The sequence below is a fragment of the Bufo bufo genome, chromosome 9 (genome assembly GCF_905171765.1).
Source record: "Bufo bufo chromosome 9, aBufBuf1.1, whole genome shotgun sequence".
In the NCBI taxonomy this organism is placed as follows: domain Eukaryota; kingdom Metazoa; phylum Chordata; class Amphibia; order Anura; family Bufonidae; genus Bufo; species Bufo bufo.
Window position 1 is genome coordinate 146674065 of NC_053397.1, and position 22441 is coordinate 146696505.

Genomic DNA, 22441 nt, shown 5'->3' on the forward strand with positions numbered 1-22441 from the left:
CCATGTCCCATTTGAAGCCCCCTGATGCACCCCTAGAGTAGAAACTCCATAAAAGTGATCCCATCTAAGAAACTACACCCCTCAAGGTATTCAAAACTGATTTTACAAACTTTGTTAACCCTTTAGGTGTTGCACAAGAGTTATTGGCAAATGGGGATGAAATTTGAGAATTTCATTTTTTTGCCTAATTTTCCATTTTAACCCATTTTTTCCACTAACAAAGCAAGGGTTAACAGCCAAACAAGACTGTATCTTTATTGCCCTGACTCTGCCGTTTACAGAAACACCCCATATGTGGCCGTAAACTACTGTACGGCCACACAGCGGGGCGTAGAGTGAAAGGTGCGCCGTTTGGTTTTTGGAAGCCAGATTTTGCTGGACTGTTTTTTTGACACCATGTCCCATTTGAAGCCCCCCCTGATGCACCCCTAGAGTAGAAACTCCATAAAAGTGACCCCATCTAAGAAACTACACCCCTCAAGGTATTCAAAACTGATTTTACAAACTTTGTTAACCCTTTAGGTGTTGCACAAGATTTAATGGAAAATAGAGATACAATTTCAAAATTTCACTTTTTTGGCAGATTTTCCATTTTAATATTTTTTTTCCAGTAACAAAGCAAGGGTTAACAGCCAAACAAAACTCATTATTTATGGCCCTGATTCTGTAGTTTACAGAAACACCTAATATGTGTTCGTAAACCGCTGTACGGGCACACGGCAGGGCGCAGAAGGAAAGGAATGCCATACGGTTTTTGGAAGGCAGGTTTTGCTGGACTGGTTTTTTTGACACCATGTCCCATTTGAAGCCCCCCTGATGCACCCCTAGAGTAGAAACTCCAAAAAAGTGACCCCATTTTAGAAAGTACGGAATAAGGTGGCAGCTTTGTTGGTACTAGTTTAGGGTACATATGATTTTTGGTTGCTCTATATTACACTTTTTGTGCGGCAAGGTAACAAGAAATAGCTTTTTTGGCACTTTTTTTTTTTTTTTTGTTATTTACAACATTCATCTGACAGGTTAGATCATGTGGTAATTTCATAGAGCAGGTTGTCACGGACGCGGCGATACCTAATATGTATACAATTTTTTTTATTTATATAAGTTTTATACAATAACTTCCTTTTTAAAACCAAAAAAAGTTTTAGTGTCTCCATAGTCTAAGAGCCATAGTTTTTTCAGTTTTTGGGCGATTATCTTGAGTAGGGTCTCATTTTTTGCGGGATGAGATGACGGTTTAATTGGCACTATTTTGGGGTGCATATGACTTTTTGATCGCTTGTTATTACACTTTTTGTGACGTAAGATGACAAAAAATGGCTTTTTTTACACCGTTTTTATTTTTTATTTTTTACGGTGGTCACCTGAGGGGTTAGATCATGTGATATTCTTATAGAGCCGGTTGATACGGACGCGGCGATACCTAATATGTATACTTTATTTTTATTTATGTAAGTTTTACACAATGATTTCATTTTTGAAACAAAAAAAATCATGTTTTAGTGTTTCTTTAGTCTGAGAGCCATAGTTTTTTCAGTTTTTGGGCGATTATCTTGGGTAGGGTATGATTTTTGCGGGATGAGATGACGGTTTGATTGGTACTATTTTGGCGTACATATGACTTTTTTGATCACTTTTATTACCTTTTTTGGGAAGTAAGGTGGGCAAAATTTTAATTTTCTCATAGTTTTTATTTTTTTATTTTTATGGCGTTCACCGTGCGGGGAAAGTAACATGACCGTTTTATAGAGCAGGTCGTTACGGACGCGGCGATACCTAATATGTGTAGTGTATTTAATTTTTTTAATTTTTATTCAGTGATGAATGTTTTTTTTTTTATCTTAACTTTTTTCACTTTTTTTCACTTTTTTTTTGACCTAGACCCACTTGGTTCTGGAAGATCCAGTGGGTCTGATGTCTGTATAATACAGTACAGAACAATATATATTGTTCTGTACTGTATTTTACTTACACTGAACAGATCTATGCTTTCAGCACAGATCTGTTCAGCACCATGGACAGCAGGACGCCTGAGCAGGCGTCCTGTTGCCATGGGAACCCTCCCCGTCTGCTCAGAACTTCGCAGACGGGGAAGGGTAAGCACAGGGCTGAGGGGGGCTCTCTGGGGGCTCTCTCCCTCTCCATCGGGGGGCTGCAAAGGCACAGCAGCCCCCCGATGGAGAGGGAGGGAGCTCCCTGACCGACGACAGTTAACTTTTTCCATACAGCGGTCCGTACGGACCGCGGTATGGAAAGGGTTAAACGGCTGACATCTGCACAGATGTCAGCCGTTTATACCAGGGTGCCAGCAATGTGCTGGCACCCTGGAATAACCACTAGACACCAACGATCATTCATGGGGAGGCGGGCGGGGGATCGCGATCCCGCCTGCCGCACCGCCCGCCTCCCGCAACGCCCCCACCGCATGCGACACCCCGTGCACGGGTGCAGGGGGGGGTGAAAAATATAGATTATAGGCACTCAAAAGTTTCTGATCCCCGCGGTCAGGGACCGCGGGCATCAGAAACTGCAAAAAGCGCAGCAAACCGCAGGTCTGAATTGACCTGCGGTTTGCTGCGATCGCCGACACGGGGGGGTCATATGACCCCCCCTGGCGTTGTCACAGGATGCCGGCTGAAGGATTTCAGCCGAAATCCCGTTCCGTTTAACCCCTCGGGCGCCGGAATACTGATTTCAAGTTAGGACGTACCGGTACGCCCTGAGTCCTTAAGGACTCGGGAAATAGGGCGTACCGATACGCCCTGCGTCCTTAAGGGGTTAAAAAGCTGAGAAATTGAAATGTAGAAAATTCAGAATATTTTTCTAAATTCTTGGTAAATTTGGTATTTTTTTATAAATAAAAATGAAATATTTTGACTCAAATTTACCACTGTCATGAAGTACAATATGTGACAAGAAAACAATCTCAAAATGGCTTGGATAAGTAAAAGCGTTTTAAAGTTATCACCACATAAAGTGCCACATGTCATATTTGCAAAAAATGGCCTGGTCCTTAAAGTGAAAAATGGCAGGGTCCTGATTAATGACTTCTACAAATACATTTGGAAAACAATTCATATAAAAATATACTTCATGTGTGTACAGTATAATTCCATTAAACAAGAATCTGCATTGTCATCTGGGCAAAGAAACATTTAACAACTGACCAAGCAAGGGGTTCTCCAAACACGTATTCAATGTGCTTGCATTTCATAAAAATGCTCATCAATGATGTTTGCTAGGGAACCATAACTGAACTGACCTTGATGGAGTTGAGATAAATCAGGACATCATCAAACTGACGGAGTAGAAAAAAGCAAGACGCCATACACTGTCTCCCGGGTATCGTATCTATGTATGAAATAATGATATTGTAATAATGAGATATTTCAAAGCTAGGTGTTCTGTACAACATTATTCCACAAGTGTATTTTAATTGAAAATAGTCCTAGCTGCAAACAATTTTTTTTTTTTTACATGTTACACTTTTGTAATCATTTTTATTGTTCCAAAGCACCCAAACCAAAAAAATAAGAATCAGCTTTGCAAATAGTCTTGATTGAAAATATTATTTTGGATGCAACTTTTTTTTTCTATACTGTAGCTTCTTTAGAGATGGTCTGTGAGGAGGCGAGGAGAGGGGGCAGGTGGAGTGGATTAACACAGGATGTCAGATCTGAACTCACAAAGGGGGCTCCCTCCTCTGTGATCTGCACTGATCTCTGGGAACTTCTGCCACTTTAACATTCTACAGCACTTTCTAGAAGATGCTATTTGTAGAGGCTAGGGCAATATATGGCCATCGATACCAACGTTATATGTTTTATTTAGATACTGTATGACAGCGTTATAGAGTAAGTGTATGGCAATATTTTTTAGTCACATACAGTGGTATTACTCAATCATTATATGGTGGTAGCATTTGGGCACTGCATGACAGTTATATTCAATCACTTCTGAGGCCATATTATTTGGTAACTTTATGGTGGCATTAAAAGGGTTTTCCAAGATTTTAAGGCCTCATGCACACGACCGTTGTGTGCATCCGCGGCCGTTGTTCCGTTTTCCGTTTTTTTTTTCGCGGACCCATTAACTTTCAATAGGTCCGTGGAAAAATCCAGAAAATGCACCGTTTTGCAGCCGCATCCGTGATCCGTGTTTCCTGTCCGTCCAAAAAATAGGACCTGTCCTATTTTTTTGACGGACAACGGTTCACGGACCCATTCAAGTCAATGGGTCCGTGAAAAAACACGGATGCACTCAAGATTGCCATCCTTGTCCGTAGGCTACTTTCACACAGACGGATCCGCTGATCCGTCTGCATAAAAGCTTTTTAGATCAGATTTTTCACTTTGTGAAAACTCAGATCCGACAGTATATTCTAACACAGAGGCGTTCCCATGGTGATGCTCCTACTGGTGCTCCTCCTACTGGTAAGTGAAAGATCTGTGCGGCGCATTGCTTATAGCACAGACCTTTCACTTACCAGTAGGAGGAGCGCCGGTCATAGACATCGCAGGTAAGTATAATGCTTCTAAAATTGCTAAGTAACCATGGCAGCCAGGACTGCAGTAGCGTCCTGGTTGCCATGGTTACCGATCGGAGTCCCAGCAATTAAACTGGGACTCCGATCGGAACTCTCCGCTGCCACCAATGATGGGGGGTCGGTCATTTTAATTAGGGGGGAAGGGGGCGGCCGCACTGGCCACCAATGTGTTAAATACAAGGGAGGGAGGGGGGGCCGGCCGCACTGGCCACCAATGTGTTAAATACAAGGGAGGGAGGGGGGGGGGGCGGCCGCACTGGCCACCAATGAGTTAAATACAGGGGAGGGAGGGGGGGCCGCACTGGCCACCAATGAGTTAAATACAGGGGAGGGAGGGGGGGTCTGCCCCCTGCACACAGTTCTTTTAGTATATTCTAACCTGAAGCGTCCCCATCACCATGGGAACGCCTCTGTGTTAGAATATACTGTCGGATCTGAGTTTCACGATCTAACTCAAATCCGATGGTATATTCTAACATAGAGGCGTTCCCATGGTGATGGGGACGCTTCAAATTAAAATATACCATCGGATTGGAGAAAACTCTGATCCGATTGTATAATAGGGACTCCTGACTTTACATTGAAAGTCAATGGGGGACGGATCCGTTTGCAATTGCACCATATTGTGTCAACGTCAAACGGATCCGTCCCCATTGACTTGCATTGCAAGTCAGGACGAATCCGTTTGGCTCCGCACGGCCAGGCGGACACCAAAACGACTTTTTTTTTTTTTTATGTCCGTGGATCCTCCAAAAATCAAGGAAGACCCACGGAAGAAAAAACGGTCACGGATCACGGAACAACAGAAATCTGTTTTGCGGACCGCAAAAAAAAACGGTTGTGTGCATGAGGCCTAATACTGATGACCTATCCTCTGGACCCCCACGATCAGCCGTTTGAGAAGACACTGCGCTACTGTGAGTGCTGCTGCCTTCTCAAACAGCTGATCGACAGAGGTCCCGGGTGTTGGACCCCCACCGATCGGATACTGATGACCTATCCTCAAGATAGGTCATCAGCATTAAAAACCTCTTTAACCTCCTGTTCTGCTAGAGTGCTCCAGCAGCAGGGGGAGGGGTGCTTTAGCTGCTCATACAGTCAGGTCCATAAATATTGGGACATTGACGCAATTCTAAAGTTTTTGGCTCTATACACCACCACAATGGATTTGAAATGAAACAAACAAAGATGTGCTTTAACTGCAGACTGTCAGCTTTAATTTGAGGGTATTTACATCCAAATCAGGTGAACGGTGCAGGAATTACAACAGTTTGCGTATGTGCCTCCCACTTGTTAAGGAACCAAAAGTAATGGGACAGAATAATAATCATAAATCAAACTTTCACTTTTTAATACTTGGTTGCAAATCCTTTGCAGTGAATTACAGCCTGATGTCTGGAACGCATAGACATCACCAGACGCTGGGTTTCATCCCTGGTGATGCTCTGCCAGGCCTCTACTGCAACTGTCTTCAGTTCCTGCTTGTTCTTGGTGCATTTTCCCTTCAGTTTTGTCTTCAGCAAGTGAAATGCATGCTCAATCGGATTCAGGTCAGGTGATTGGCTTGGCTATTGCATAACACTCCACTTCTTTCCCTTAAAAAACTCTTTGGTTGCTTTTGCAGTATGCTTTGGGTCATTGTCCATCTGCACTGTGAAGCACCGTCCAATGAGTTCTGAAGCATCTGGCTGAATATGAGCAGATAATATTGCCCGAAACACTTCAAAATTCATCCTGCTGCTTTTGTCAGCAGTCACATCATCAATAAATACAAGAGAACCAGTTCCATTGGCAGCCATACATGCCAACGCCATGACACTACCACCACCATGCTTCACTGATGAGGTGGTATGCTTAGGATCATGAGCAGTTCCTTTCCTTCTCCATGCTCTTCTCTTCCCATCACTCTGGTACAAGTTGATCTTGGTCTCATCTGTCTATAGGATGTTGTTCCAGAACTGTGAAGGCTTTTTTAGGTGTCGTTTGGCAAACTCTAATATGGCCTTCCTGTTTTAGAGGCTCACCAATGGTTTACATCTTGTGCTGAACCCTCTGTATTCACTCTGGTGAAGTCTTCTCTTGATTGTTGACTTTGACACACCTACCTCCTGGAGAGTGTTCTTGATCTGGCCAACTGTCGTGAAGGGTGTTTTCTCACAAGGGAAAGAATTCTTCGATCATCCACCACAGTTTTTTTCCGTGGTCTTCAGGGCCTTTTGGTGCTGCTGAGCTTACCGATGTGTTCCTTCTTTTAAGGAATGTTCCAAACAGTTGTTTTGGCCACGCCTAATGTTTTTGCTCTCTCTCTGATGGGTTTGTTTTGTTTTTTCAGCCTAATGATGGCTTGCTTCACTGATAGTGACAGCTCTTTGGATCTCATCTTGAGAGTTGACAGCAACAGATTCCAAATGCAAATAGCACACTTGAAATGAACTCAGGACCTTTTATCTGCTCATTGTAATTGGGATAATGAGGGAATAACACACACCTGGCCATGGAACAGCTGAGAAGCCAATTGTCCCATAACTTATGGACCCTTAACAAGTGGGAGGCACATATGCAAACTGTTGTAATTCCTACACCGTTCACCTGATTTGGATGTAAATACCCTCAAATAAAAGCTGACAGTCTGCAGTTAAAGCACATCTTGTTTGTTTCATTTCAAATTCATTGTGGTGGTGTATAGAGCCAAAAATGTTAGAATTACGTCAGTGTTCCAATATTTATGGACCTGTCTGTATGTCTGGATTGGTAGCAGCTCGACATTCACTTTGTCTGGCTTGAAAGCTGGCATTATCACAGCATTATCCTCACTACATTGGTAGATATCATTGTTAAAAATTGGGATGGCAGTGTATGCAGCTGAAAATGAAAGTAAATGCAGATTTTACCTTGTTTATTACCGACTCTATTTCTAACTATGTAGTGCTAAAACTGTGATTCTGGTCTTGTATGAAAGTTTGGACTGCCAACAATCCTGAGATATGAGCATCTAAAACAGACCCCCCCCTCCCCTCCTCCTGCCCGAGCTGTGGTCGGGCAGAACTGTTAGGTGGTTGAGGTATTGTAAACACTAAAACACTATTATCTATAGATCCAAGTATCTGTTAGGGGAGGCTAAATTCAAAAGTGAGGACGAGGTGGGTCACAATTATACATGTTGGTGTTTTACATTTCTATTTTTCTGATATTGTGTAAAAGTTATAATGCACAAGACTTACCACATTCACTGGCTGATCCACCAACAAGCTGGAAGAACTGCTGTGCAATTTTGAGATGGTCTCTCTATACATAGATGAGAAACAATCATATAAGACCAAACATACAAAAAGAGATTCAGTGCTTATTACACATGCTTGTATTGCAACTGAATTTGCCAATGGATGCATCATCCACAAAAAAAAAAAATAATAGAAAATTAATTAGGGTATATTCACACGAAAGGGAAAAAAGATGTCAGTTAAAAATGGATACACTGTAAAGTTTTTACGGCCATTTTGCATTAGTGAGTATATCCATTTTCTGCCAGTCTATAAATTTTAATGACAGTTTTGCATCACTTTCTAACGGCCATTAAAAACGGATACATTTCATTGGCGTTTTTTTGACATCCCAACCTCTGCAGTGCCCTCTGGACATTAAATGACCTTCATAGTGCCCCGCAGTATAAATAATGCCCCCATAATAACCCCAGTATAAATTATACCCCCCTTGCCCCCACCCAGCATATATAATTTACTCGCCTTAGTGCCCCCAATGTGTGTGTGTGTGTGTGTGTGTGTGTGTATATATATATATATATACACACACACACACACACACACTCTCCATTGTGCCCCCAGGATATATAATGGTCCCCTCTCAGCCCCCCCAACCCCATGTAGTGCCAACAGATGCTTTAAAAAATAAATAAAAAAACTCACAAAACTCACCTCCTCCACTTGCACGTGAGGGAACATTGCTCTGCACTGGAGGCACCAGGATGTGACGCTGCAAGGGAACACTTAATCCCAGCGGACTCCAGTGCAGAGTAGGTGCTTCTTTGAATGCAAGTTGATGAGGTTTTTTTTTTTTTTAAACCCCTGAAAGGCCTTTTTTTAACAGACGTTGATTTCAATGGGGCCCATCTGGCTGTGAAAATGCCAAAAATAGGACATATCCTATTTTTTCTGACATCTGCTATTCATTGGATGTTAGAAAAACTGCAATGTGAATAGCCCATAGACTTTAATTGGTACTGAAAACAGCCGTGTGTCATGTGAATGAGGCCTGAGTGACATAAAATTTCCTAATAAATAATTTACTGCTATTATTGGAATCTTTATCCCTTAGTGCGGAGTGATGTTCGTGTCATCCGCGCAGGATACTCTGCACAAACTGTTGTACATGTACGCCATTCTGATTGTGCAGGGACATAAGCAAGATAATTTACTTGCTAAAAGTAAAAAAAACACACACGTTATGGTTGTCATAGTAACAGCCTGAAGACCAAAGCTACCAATGTTTCATAATGCCATAATCATACCATGGGATAAAGATGGCACATTATTTATATTACACAGTGAACACCACTGGATATAAAACACAAAAAAACAAGCACTCAAATGGCTGTGGACAAAACAATAAAAAAGTAGATGGGTTTGGAATGCAACAATAATAAAGTAGGCCTGGTTGCTAAGTGGTTAAATGTGATGGCCTATAAAATAATTTAGGATGGCTTTAATTTTCTAGGAGACAAAAGAAAAGAAAAGTGCATTGGACACAAAAGCTATAATGTACAAATGTTGAACTCACCGAGCCCAATTCTTGACCTAGTGCTGCATTCACAACACCCTTGAGGATATATTCCTGTACAATACAAACATAGTTGTAGGAATGCTTCAAATTGCTTATTTTTATATTATGTACCACTGCATGACAAAGACAAAAATGTTATCTGCTGCCTGTTTTTTAAAATGCAAGCAAACTCTAAGGCCTCTTTCACACGGGCGTCATGTTTTTGTCCCGGATAAGATGCGGGTGCGTTGCGGGAAAATGCGCAAATTTTCTGCGCGAGTGCAAAACATTGTAATACGTTTTGCACGCGCGTGAGAAAACTCGGCATGTTTGGTACCCAGACCCGAACCCGGACTTCTTCACAGAAGTTCGGGTTTGGGTTAGGTGTTGTGTAGATTTTATTATTTTCCCTTATAACATGGTTATAAGGGAAAATAATAGCATTCTTAATACAGAATGCATAGTACAATAGGGCTGGAGGGGTTAAAAAAAATACTTTTTTTTTTTTTAACTCACCTTAATCCACTTGTTCGCGCAGCCGGCATCTCTTATGTCTTCTTCTTTGAGGAATAGGACCTTTGATGACGTCACTGCGCTCATCACATGGTCCATCACATGATCTTTTTTACCATGGTGATGGATCATATGACGGACCATGTGATGACCGCAGTGATGTCACCACAGGTCCTTTTCCTGTGCCCAGCAAAGATGAAGACAGAAGAGAAGCCGGGCTGCGCGAGTGGAGTTTAAAAAAAGTATTTTTTTTAACCCCTCCAGCCCTATTGTACTATGCATTCTGTATTAAGAATGCTATTATTTTCCCTTATAACCATGTTATAAGGGAAAATAATAATGATCGGGTCTCCATCCTGATCGTCTCCTTGCAACCGTGCGTGAAAAGCGCACCGCATCCGCACTTGCTTGCGGATGCTTGCGATTTTCACGCAGCCCCATTCACTTCTATGGGGCCTGCGTTACGTGGAAAACGCACAAAGAGGAGCATGCTGCCATTTTCATGCAACGCACAAGTGATGCGTGAAAATCACCGCTCATGTGCACAGCCCCATAGAAGTGAATGGGTCCAGATTCAGTGCGGGTGCAATGCGTTCACCTCACGCATCGCACCCGCGCGGAAATCTCGCCCGTGTGAAAGGGGCCTAACACTTCTTGAAGCCGGCACAATGATGGGCTAACTGATCGGGGAGGCCTCAACTTATCTGCATTACAACAGGAGTAGTGTCTGGTACTGTAGCTCATCTACACTGATAACTTGGGGTTGAGCTGTGGCGGAATTGATGTACCAAACACATCTATACAGATGAGACGTCATTTTATCAGTTATTGCAATTAAACCTGGAAATCTTTATAACAATTTAATGTCAGATTGTTGCACATAGGGTACGACCACAAAGCATGGTCGTGTTGTGGTTGCAATGCTGCTGTCCTGCGGTTGAGTATCATGTGGAAGTACATGCCGCAGCAGGCTCTAATTGAACTAATGAGGGCCGCACTCTTTAGACCGTCTGCGTTGTTAATGGCTGTGCAGCCATTAACAATGCAAACCTCCTAAACAGTGCGGTCCTCTTTAGTTTAACAGGAGACAGCTGCGGCTTGTACAGCAGCGTGGCCACAGCGCAACTGTGCTGAGTGGTCATAGCTTAAAGGAGATGTCCAGTGAGTTACCAAATCAGAGTAAGGATTCAACTACTTGCTCTATATGGGCTGCGACCCTATTCTGCCCTGCCGTCACTTGATCACAAGATTCTGGTTTTCAATAATGCAGCATGACGTCTTGTCTGCCAGTCATGTGATGTCCCTTCCCTGTTACCTTGCCATTTGAGATGGTACATGCAGTCAAACTGTATTTTCTACCGCACTGGATCACTCCAATTAATGTTCACGCCTATAGGGTGAAGAGGAGCGCCTATACATACAGTGTGCTTCTGCACTAAAGAAAACAAATGACTACATGCTGAGTCTTAAGGGGGTAGAACAGCAAGGATGGGACGTCACATGATCGGCCAATTGACGTCATGCTGCAGAGCAGGACAGGTTCGCAGACTTAATAGAAAGCTGGGTGTAATTAGTAAGTAACTGAGAACACTTTCATTACTCGGATTTATTAACACACTGCACAACCCCTTTCATGCCTTTGCAGCTGTGAAATAATGTTTCAGGTATCGGCAGAAGCAGCTGCACAATCAGTTGTTAGGAAAATGACTTTTTCAGTCTTTATTCTCCAAAGGAAGTAGAAATTAACGTATTTATACCTGTGGGGTAGTCGGCTCCAGGTCTTTAATTAAGTTAAAAGCTTCCTGAACATCATCTAAAAATGAAGAAAATGATGCAATGTAACTCCTGTAATCTACCTAGCAGTATAGATTTCAATGAGAATTGAACAGCTATTAACCCCTTCCCATCATATACAGTTTATTATTATTATTATTTTTTTTTTTTTTTACTTCTTGCCTTCCAAAAGCCATAAATGCTAAATTTTTCTATTCACGTAGCTATATTAGGGCTTGTTTGGACTGTGAAAAAAATTTCTTCGTATCACTATACTCTTCTGGCACCCAAAACTTGTTTGTATTTCTATCTATTGAGCTGTATAAGAGCTTGTTCACACGAACGTATGTGTTCCGTTCCGTGCACTGGGCACCGCAATTTGCGGTCCCCAATGCACGGAGAACGTTCGTGTAGGCTCCGGGACGGATCCAGACCCATTCAACTTAAACGGGTCTGCATCCTTCCATTCCGCAAAAAGATAGAGCAAGTTCTATCTTTTTGCGGAATGAAAGTACGTAGTCCGTAGTGCTTCCGTAGCGTTCCGTACTTCCGTTCCGCATCTCTGGATTTGCGGACCCATTGAAGTGAATAAGTCCGCATACGTGATGTGGAATGCACACGGAATGGTGTCCGTGTATTGCGGATCCGCATATGCGGTCCGTAATACGGAAACAGAACACACGTTTCTGTGAACAAGCCTAAGGGCTCATTTTCTGCAGAGCAATCTATAGTTTTTATTGAGCATTTTGGGGTTATGGGGAGCATTATTGAGCATTTTGGGGATATGTATGACTTTTTGATCACTTTTTTTGCAAGGCTTTTTGGGAGGTGAAGCAACTAAAAGAAACTTGATTTGGCCATTGGATTTGGAGTTTGTCTGACTTTTTTTTATCACTGATTATAAATCTTTTTTGGGAGGGGAAGCATTAAAATAAAAATGGGGAATTGGAATTGGATTTTTTTCCTGTTACACCATTTATATAGGATACTTTTTTAATATTTTAATAGTATGGATGTTTTTGCATGCAGCAATGCCTATGAGGTTTATTTTTTTATTGTTTATTTTTACTTTACTTTTGGGAAAAGGGGGATGATTTGAATGTATATATATTTATATTTAAAAAATAATAATGTTTTTGCCCCTAACATGCAATCACTAGATTGCGATTTGTATAAAGTAATGGAATTTTATCAACTGCAGAATACAAAGATCGGTATATTCCAAATGCAGGGCTGCCACCTGAAGGCCTGAATTGGGATATATCAATAATAAGCTTATGTAACAGCAGCTGCTGTGCGCCGCTGTTCTCCTGCTTACCGCTGCGGTCCTGGGCGCTTTTTTTCAGCGGTGATCTGCTGCCTGTGCTTCCCCATTCACTGCTGCAGTCCTGGGCTCTGTACTTGCAGGTATTGTTTGTTATGGGATCTGCTCCACAGTTTCCTTTCAGCCCTGACCAGAGCATGCTTGCTGCTCTTTCCCGGCAGCACTTCCTTAACCCCTTAAGAATCCTGCCATATTTCACCTTAAGGACCAGGCCATTTTTTGCAAATCTGACATGTGTCACTTTATGTGGTGATAACTTTAAAAAGCTTTTACTTATCCAGGCTATTCTGGAATAGTTTTCTCGTCACATATTGTACTTCATGACAGTAGTAAAATTGAGTCATAAAAATTTTCAATTTCTCTACTTTTATAATAGATAGTAATAATGTCACGACGGACAGGATATCAAATACATAGAAAAACAAACAAACAAGTTTCTAGGCGAGAAGCTAGGGATCAAGGTCACCTCCTGATAAATCCCTACCAGCTCTCCCTATACTGCTATGCCCACATTCAGACCCTTAAGGTGGGAATAATGTGTCCTCGTGCCTGGGCTGAAAAAACCCTAGAATCCCTGAGATGGTGAAAGGGGAATAGAGGCAGCCTGCTCCCTCAGAACCTGGAGGGGCAGGCGTCTCTCTAACAGCCTAGAAAGCAAACCACAAGAGAACAGAAAAAACACTTATCTTTTCTGAGCAGGAAAAGCCAATCCTTCCTTACTTCCACAGAGCCTGACAGAAACTATAACCCGCAAGGAACACTGGGAGTGGGTGTGATTTAAACTGAAACCAACGACCCCACCCAGTGCACCTGAAGGAAGGCGGATCTAGCTAGACTCCAAAACAAAACAAAAGACTAGACACGTGCTGCTAATCTGGCAGACCTCCGGACATAACCTGAGCAGGGCATGACAAATACCTCCTAAAATAGTTATTACTTTACATTCCCCATATGTCTCCTACATGTTTGGATCATTTTGTGAATACCATTTTATTTTTTGGGGACGTTAGAAGGCTTAGAAGTTTAGAAGCAAATATTGAAATTTTTCCGAAAATTTCCAAAACCCACTTTTTAAGGACCAGTTCAGGTCTGAAGTCACTTTGTAAGGCTTACATAATAGAAACCACCCAAAAATGATTCTATTTTAGAAACTACACCCCTCAAGGTATTCAAAACTGCCCTGATTCTGTAGTTTACAGAAACACCTCATATGTGGTTGTAAACTGCTGTACGGGCACACGGCATGCGCAGAAGGAAAGGAACGCCATATGGTTTTTGGAAAGCAGATTTCACTGGGATAATTTTAAGTTATCCCTGAGGCACCCCTAGAGTAGAAATTCCAAAAAAGTGACCCCATATTAGAAACGACACCCCTCAAGGTACACCAAACTGATTTTACAAACTTTGTTAACCCTTTAGGTGTTCCACAAGAATGAATGGAAAATGGAGATGAAATTTCAGAATTTCACTTTTTTGCCAGATTTTCCATTTTAATCATTTTTTCCCCCCACTAACAAAGCAAGGGTTAACAGCCAAAAAAACTCAATATTTATTGCCCTGATTCTGTAGTTTACAGAAACACCCCATATGTAGTCGTAAACTGCTGTACGGGCACAAGGCATATGGTTTTTGGAAGGCAGATTTTGCTGGACAGTTTTTTGGACATCATGTCCTATTTGAAGCCCCCCTGATGCACCCCTAGAGTAGAAACTCCAAAAAAGTTACCCCATTTTGAAAACTACGGGATAAGGTGGCAGTTTTGTTGGTACTATTTTAGGGTATATATGATTTTTGGTTGCTCTATATTACACTTTTTGTGAGGCAAGGTAACAAAAAATAGCTGTTTTGGCACCGTTTTTATTTTTTGTTATTTTCAACATTCATCTGACAGGTTAGATCATGTGGTATTTTTATAGAGCAGGTTGTTACGGACATGACAATACCAAATGTGCCTACTTTTTTGGGTTGTTTGTTTCAGTTTTACATAACAAAGCATTTTTGCAAAAAAATATAAATTTTTTTGTGTCTCCACATTCTGAAAGCAGTTGTTTTTTTTTTTTTTTTTTTTGGGTGACTGTCTTGTGTAGGGGCTAATTTTTTTGTGGGATGAGATGACGGTTTGATTGGTATTAATATAGGGTGCATATGACTTTTTGATCGCTTGCTATTACACTTTTTGTGATGTAAGGTGATTAAAAAATAGCTTTTTTTTTTACTGTATTCACCGGAGGGATTAGGTCATGAGATATTTTTATAGAGCAGGTTATTATGGACGCGGCGATACCTAATATGTCTACTTATTTTTATTTATGTAAGTTTTACACAATTATATCATTTTTTAAAGAAAAAATATTATGTTTTAGTGTCTCAATAGTCTGAGAGCCATAGTTTTTAATTTTTTGGACGATTGTCTTAGGTAGGGGCAAATGTTTTGCTGGATGAGGTGACAGTTAGATTGGTACTATTTTGTGGGGTATACGCCTTTTTGATCGCTTGGTGTTGCACTTTTAGTGATGTAAAGTGACAAAAAAATTGTTTATTTAGCACAGTTTTTATTTTTTTGACGGTGTTCACCTGAGGGGTTAGGTCATGTGATATTTTTATAGAGCCGGTCGATACCGACGCGGCGATACCTAATATGTCTACTTTTCTTTTTTTCCCAATTTTTTCCCCCTTTATTTTGGCAAAAGGAGATATATATATATATATATATATATATATACACTGCTCAAAAAAATAAAGGGAACACTTAAACAACACAATGTAACTCCAAGTCAATCACACTTCTGTGAAATCAAACTGTCCACTTAGGAAGCAACACTGAGTGACAATCAATTTCACATGCTGTTGTGCAAATGGGATAGACAACAGGTGGAAATTATAGGCAATTAGCAAGACACCCCCAATAAAGGAGTGGTTCTGCAGGTGGTCACCACAGACCACTTCTCAGTTCCTATGCTTCCTGGCTGATGTTTTGGTCACTTTTGAATGCTGGCGGTGCTTTCACTCTAGTGGTAGCATGAGACGGAGTCTACAACCCACACAAGTGGCTCAGGTAGTGCAGCTTATCCAGGATGGCACATCAATGCGAGCTGTGGCAAGAAGGTTTGCTGTGTCTGTCAGCGTAGTGTCCAGAGCATGGAGGCGCTACCAGGAGACAGGCCAGTACATCAGGAGACGTGGAGGAGGCCGTAGGAGGGAAACAACCCAGCAGCAGGACCGCTACCTCCGCCTTTTGCAAGGAGGAATAGGAGGAGCACTGCCAGAGCCCTGCAAAATGACCTCCAGCAGGCCACAGGTGGGGGTTGTGCTTACAGCCCAACACCATGCAGGACGTTTGGCATTTGCCAGATAACACCAAGATTGGCAAATTCGCCACTGACACCCTGTGCTCTTCACAGATGAAAGCAGGTTCACACTGAGCACATGTGACAGATGTGAAAGAGTCTGGAGACGCCGTGGAGGACGTTCTGCTGCCTGCAACATCCTCCAGCATGACCGGTTTGGCATTGGGTCAGTAATGGTGTGGGGTGCCATTTCTTTGGAGGGCCGCACAGCCCTCCATGTGCTCGCCAGAGGTAGCCTGACTGCCATTAGGTACCGAGATGAGATCCTCAGACCCCTTGTGAGACCATATGCTGGTGCGGTTGGCCCTGGGTTCCTCCTAATGCAAGACAATGCTAGACCTCATGTGGCTGGAGTGTGTCAGCAGTTCCTGCAAGACGAAGGCATTGATGCTATGGACTGGCCCGCCCGTTCCCCAGACCTGAATCCAATTGAGCACATCTGGGACATCATGTCTCGCTCTATCCACCAACGTCACGTTGCACCACAGACTGTCCAGGAGTTGGCAGATGCTTTAGTCCAGGTCTGGGAGGAGATCCCTCAGGAGACCGTCCGCCACCTCATCAGGAGCATGCACAGGCGTTGTAGGGAGGTCATACAGGCACGTGGAGGCCACACACACTACCGAGCCTCATTTTGACTTGTTTTAAGGACATTACATCAAAGTTGGATCAGCCTGTAGTGTTTTTTTCCACTTTAATTTTGAGTGTGACTCCAAATCCAGACCTCCATGGGTTAAAAAATTTGATTTCCATTTTTTAATTTTTGTGTGATTTTGTTGTCAGCACATTCAACTATGTAAAGAACAAAGTATTTCAGAAGAATATTTAATTAATTCAGATCTAGGATGTGTTATTTTTGTGTTCCCTTTATTTTTTTGAGCAGTGTATATATATATATATATACACTGCGTGCAGAATTATTAGGCAAATGAGTATTTTGACCACATCATCCTCTTTATGCATGTTGTCTTACTCCAAGCTGTATAGGCTCGAAAGCCTACTACCAATTAAGCATATTAGGTGATGTGCATCTCTGTAATGAGAAGGGGTGTGGTCTAATGACATCAACACCCTATATCAGGTGTGCATAATTATTAGGCAACTTCCTTTCCTTTGGCAAAATGGGTCAAAAGAAGGACTTGACAGGCTCAGAAAAGTCAAAAATAGTGAGATATCTTGCAGAGGGATGCAGCACTCTTAAAATTGCAAAGCTTCTGAAGCGTGATCATCGAACAATTAAGCGTTTCATTCAAAATAGTCAACAGGGTCGCAAGAAGCGTGTGGAAAAACCAAGGCGCAAAATAACTGCCCATGAACTGAGAAAAGTCAAGCGTGCAGCTGCCAAGATGCCACTTGCCACCAGTTTGGCCATATTTCAGAGCTGCAACATCACTGGAGTGCCCAAAAGCACAAGGTGTGCAATACTCAGAGACATGGCCAAGGTAAGAAAGGCTGAAAGACGACCACCACTGAACAAGACACACAAGTTGAAACGTCAAGACTGGGCCAAGAAATATCTCAAGACTGATTTTTCTAAGGTTTTATGGACTGATGAAATGAGAGTGAGTCTTGATGGGCCAGATGGATGGGCCCGTGGCTGGATTGGTAAAGGGCAGAGAGCTCCAATCCGACTCAGACGCCAGCAAGGTGGAGGTGGAGTACTGGTTTGGGCTGGTATCATCAAAGATGAGCTTGTGGGGCCTTTTCGGGTTGAGGATGGAGTCAAGCTCAACTCCCAGTCCTACTGCCAGTTTCTGGAAGACACCTTCTTCAAGCAGTGGTACAGGAAGAAGTCTGCATCCTTCAAGAAAAACATGATTTTCATGCAGGACAATGCTCCATCACACGCGTCCAAGTACTCCACAGCGTGGCTGGCAAGAAAGGGTATAAAAGAAGAAAATCTAATGACATGGCCTCCTTGTTCACCTGATCTGAACCCCATTGAGAACCTGTGGTCCATCATCAAATGTGAGATTTACAAGGAGGGAAAACAGTACACCTCTCTGAACATTGTCTGGGAGGCTGTGGTTGCTGCTGCACGCAATGTTGATGGTGAACAGATCAAAACACTGACAGAATCCATGGATGGCAGGCTTTTGAGTGTCCTTGCAAAGAAAGGTGGCTATATTGGTCACTGATTTGTTTTTGTTTTGTTTTTGAATGTCAGAAATGTATATTTGTGAATGTTGAGATGTTATATTGGTTTCACTAGTAAAAATAAATAATTGAAATGGGTATATATTTGTTTTTTGTTAAGTTGCCTAATAATTAGGTACAGTAATAGTCACCTGCACACACAGATATCCCCCTAAAATAGCTAAAACAAAAAACAAACTAAAAACTACTTCCAAAAATATTCAGCTTTGATATTAATGAGTTTTTTGGGTTCATTGAGAACATGGTTGTTGTTCAATAATAAAATTAATCCTCAAAAATACAACTTGCCTAATAATTCTGCACTCCCTGTATATATATATATTTTACTTGAAACTTAATTTTTGGGGGGAAAACTTAATTTTTTAAACTTTTTTTTAACTTAATTTTTTTGTCCCACTCTGGTACTTCAACTTTTGGGGGTCTGATCCCCTTTACAATGCATGACAATACTTCATTGGCTGTAAGTCTATTACACTGGATCTCACAGGCTCTCCCGGAAGGCAGCCACGATGCCTAAGAAAGGCATCGTGCTGCCTTCCATGCCATCGCGTCCCCGTCACAGCAGCGCACGGATCCGATGGCTGCTTCCTCCTTGCACGGACATCGCACGTGCCACGATCAGCGCTGACCGCGGCTGTGCAATGGTTAATGCGCCGGCATCAGTGATTTCACCGATGCCAGCGCATGCAGCAGGTGTCCGGCTATCAGTGACTGCCGGACCCCTGCCACTGATCGGGCGGGCGCAGCTCCTGCACCCGCCCGATCACCATGACGTACATGTACTTCTCTGGTCCTTAAGTCACTGCCAAAGATGACGTTCATGTACGTCATGGGTCCTTAAGGGGTCAAGGGCAGGCGTGCGTCACTTCCTGTGCTTTGTGAGTTAGATCCTGTGACCTCGCTGACCAATCCCAGCCCTCCTGAACGTATATAAGTGGCTCAGCCCCCCTTCCTAGATGCCTGAGTACCAAAGTCCTTGTGTCCTGCAAAGGTTGCTGATTTCTCTGCTTGTGGTACTGTGTACCTGACCCATGCTTGTGTTCCTGGACTCTACAACCTGTTTGATCCCTGCCTGCTTGCCTTGACTCTCCTGTTGCCGATCTGGATTGCCTGACCTGTACCTGTGCTGCCTGCCCTGACCTATTGCTTGTTTGACTTTGTCTCTGCCTCATCCTTTAGTCCTGCACTGTTGCTCCTGGTTATGACTCGGCCTGCTGACTATGTCTATACCTCTGGTACCTTGCTCAGGTACCTTGCCCTTGCTCAGGTACCTCCTGGACCAGCTGCCTTGCGTGCCAAACCTCCTCAAGAGGTACTGTAGCGACCTGGTGTTCCTCTTGGGAAAGCCTATCCCCACCATCAGGGGTACTGTGAAGAACGAGGGGTTCACTTAGACAACACCCTTAGAGGAGGTGGGACACATGGCACAGTAGGTTCAGACCCGCTGGTTTGAGACAGCTTAGAAGCCTAGTACAGGCTCTGGCCTATTACTTCAATGGAACACCTTCGATGATCTCAGCCAGGGGGAGGAGTTCCTGCCTGGAAAACGCGCGTTTCTCGTTTTTTGCCCTTCAGGTGCCGTGGTCACATTTGACCATGGCACCTGAGGGGTTAGATGTGCACGACTGGAATTACTGCCAATTGCAGACCTTAGCCCGGAGTGTCTGCTGTGTAACTCCACAGCGGGCGCCATCTTTCAAGACATGTCATCCGCTGTAATAATATGGCGAATGTTGGGACGGAGTTAATAGCTTGGGCAATTTTGGACATGGTGATACCAGATATCTTTGGTTTTTATTGTTTATATGCAATGTGGAAAGGGATTTGAACTTTTAACCCCTTCAGGACCCTGCAATTTTTCACTTTAACCACCTCCCGTACGCCCATTGAATATAAACGTCCGGGAGGTGGATCTCTATGTCTGAATGCACGTTTTAAAACGACCATTCAGATAATCGTGCAGCTGCTGATCGGGTTGCCCGCTGTCAGTGACAGCAGGGCAACCCTTAGAGAAAGCAGGGACAGTGCCCAGGTGTCCCTGCCTTCTAGATCGCTGTATACACAGCGCTCACCGAGAGCTGTGTATACAGAGCAGGAAGCGCTATGCGCTTCCTGTTCCGGCTCGGCGGTCATGTGATTGCCGGGACCGGAGAGTGCAGGAGCTGTGTGAGGTCTTTCAGAGACCTCGACCAGCCCTGCACTGAGGCTGTACAGCGCTGTATAGCCTCTCTGGGGGGTACATTTCTCCTGTAACTGGGGCTACTATGTCAGCCCCAGTTATAGGAGAAATCAACAGTGCAAAAAAAAAAGTGAAGTAAATGTCCCCCAGAGGTCTTGTATGACCTTATGGGGGATGAAAAGTGTAAAAAATAAAAAATAAAATAAAGTTTCACATGTAAAAAAAAAAAAATCCCCATGTAAGGAATAAAAAAAAAAATGTTAAAAATAGAAAAAAATAAAATAAAATAGACATATTTGGTATTGCTGCGTCCGTGACGGTCGGCTCTATAAATATATCACATGATCGACCCAGTCCGATAAACACCATAAAATTTTTTATTAATCAGAGAAGGGTGGCTCTAATGAATATAGGGAATTCTGGTTAGGTGCACAATCTGGTGTAAACCCCCGTTTACCAGATAAAATGTGATTAATAATTAGATTGGCACTCAAAATACAAGGGTCACGCAGATGCAACAATATTAAAATGTATTACTTAAAATTCCCTATACATAGAAATTCACACAATATGTATTGGCCAATACTCAATTATTAAAACATTGTACATGCATTGGTCCTAAGACTCATATACAAAAAAACCCTAATTAAATCCACATGTATATATTTTACTTGTGAGGCTGATGGTTCTTCAAATATTACAGTTATGCAAACATCACGCTTGATAAGTAAATAGCTGAGCCCCTTTAGAGCAAACAGAAGTAGCTGGATAACTTTCAAAAGGCTACACAATTCTGTTATAGGCACTTGAAACTTGATAAATCGAAAGTTCAGTATATTAACTTGAAAGTTCAGTATATTATATATTCGTATATAATTATCGATCGAATATTCGCGTGTTACGTTTGTGCGAACCTTCTGATCGAAACATTTGATATAGACACAGTGAAACACTATTCATGAGGTGCTTGCGATTCTATAGTGCACAAGTTCATATATGGTATTCATGCGGTCTTTCTAATCCAAAAGATTTTGTATAGGAACAGTAGAGCAAAGTTCATGAAGTACTCACGATTTTCTCGGCCTTACGTGTGATTTTTATAGGCACGATAGCACAACATTCATGAAGTACTCACGATTATTTTCAACCTTGCATGTTTGCTGCCAGCAGTATTCTTAAAGTTGTTTATTCCTTAGCTGGCACTGGAAGCCGATTTACTTGAACGAACGCGTTTGGTTCGCTCAAGTAAATCGGCTTCCAGTGCCAGCTAAGGAATAAACAACTTTAAGAATACTGCCGGCAGCAAACATCTTGAAAAGATCAGCCTAATAAGGAAGTCCAGCAAATCTTTTCTTAAAGACAGCAAGCTACCAAGTGAGACACACAGGTGATCCTGCGATAATATACCCTGGACATTCGGGTAATGACAGCAATACACGCCAACAGCATGCGGTAAATCAGAAGCTTTGGAACACGTGCAAGGTTGAAAATAATCGTTAGTACTTCATGAATGTTGTGCTATCGTGCCTATAAAAATCGCACGTAAGGCCGAAAAAATCGAGAGGCCGAGAAAATCGTGAGTACTTCATTAACTTTGCTCTACTGTTCCTATACAAAATCTTTTGGATCAGAAAGACCGCATGAATACCATATATGAACTTGTGCACTATAGAATCGAAAGCACCTCATGAATAGTGTTTCACTGTGTCTATATATAATTTTTCGATCAGAAGGTTCGCACAAACGTAACACGCGAATATTCGATCGATATACAGTACAGACCAAAAGTTTGGACACACCTTCTCGTTTAAAGAGTTTTCTTTATT

At 42.4% G+C, this 22441-nt stretch overlaps 1 protein-coding gene across 2 annotated transcripts in view; it reads right to left on the reverse strand.

The window, feature by feature from the left end:
- TTC26 (tetratricopeptide repeat domain 26) overlaps positions 1-22441 on the reverse strand; it is a 131149-nt gene that overhangs the window by 17426 nt on the left and 91282 nt on the right. For both annotated transcript variants that reach the window (XM_040407768.1, XM_040407769.1), the window contains 4 exons: positions 11593-11648; positions 9341-9394; positions 7768-7831; positions 3263-3351 (listed from right to left, as the gene is read on the reverse strand). In XM_040407768.1, the coding sequence (XP_040263702.1) occupies positions 3263-3351; positions 7768-7831; positions 9341-9394; positions 11593-11648 (263 nt within the window). The remainder of the gene's footprint in view (positions 1-3262; positions 3352-7767; positions 7832-9340; positions 9395-11592; positions 11649-22441) is intronic.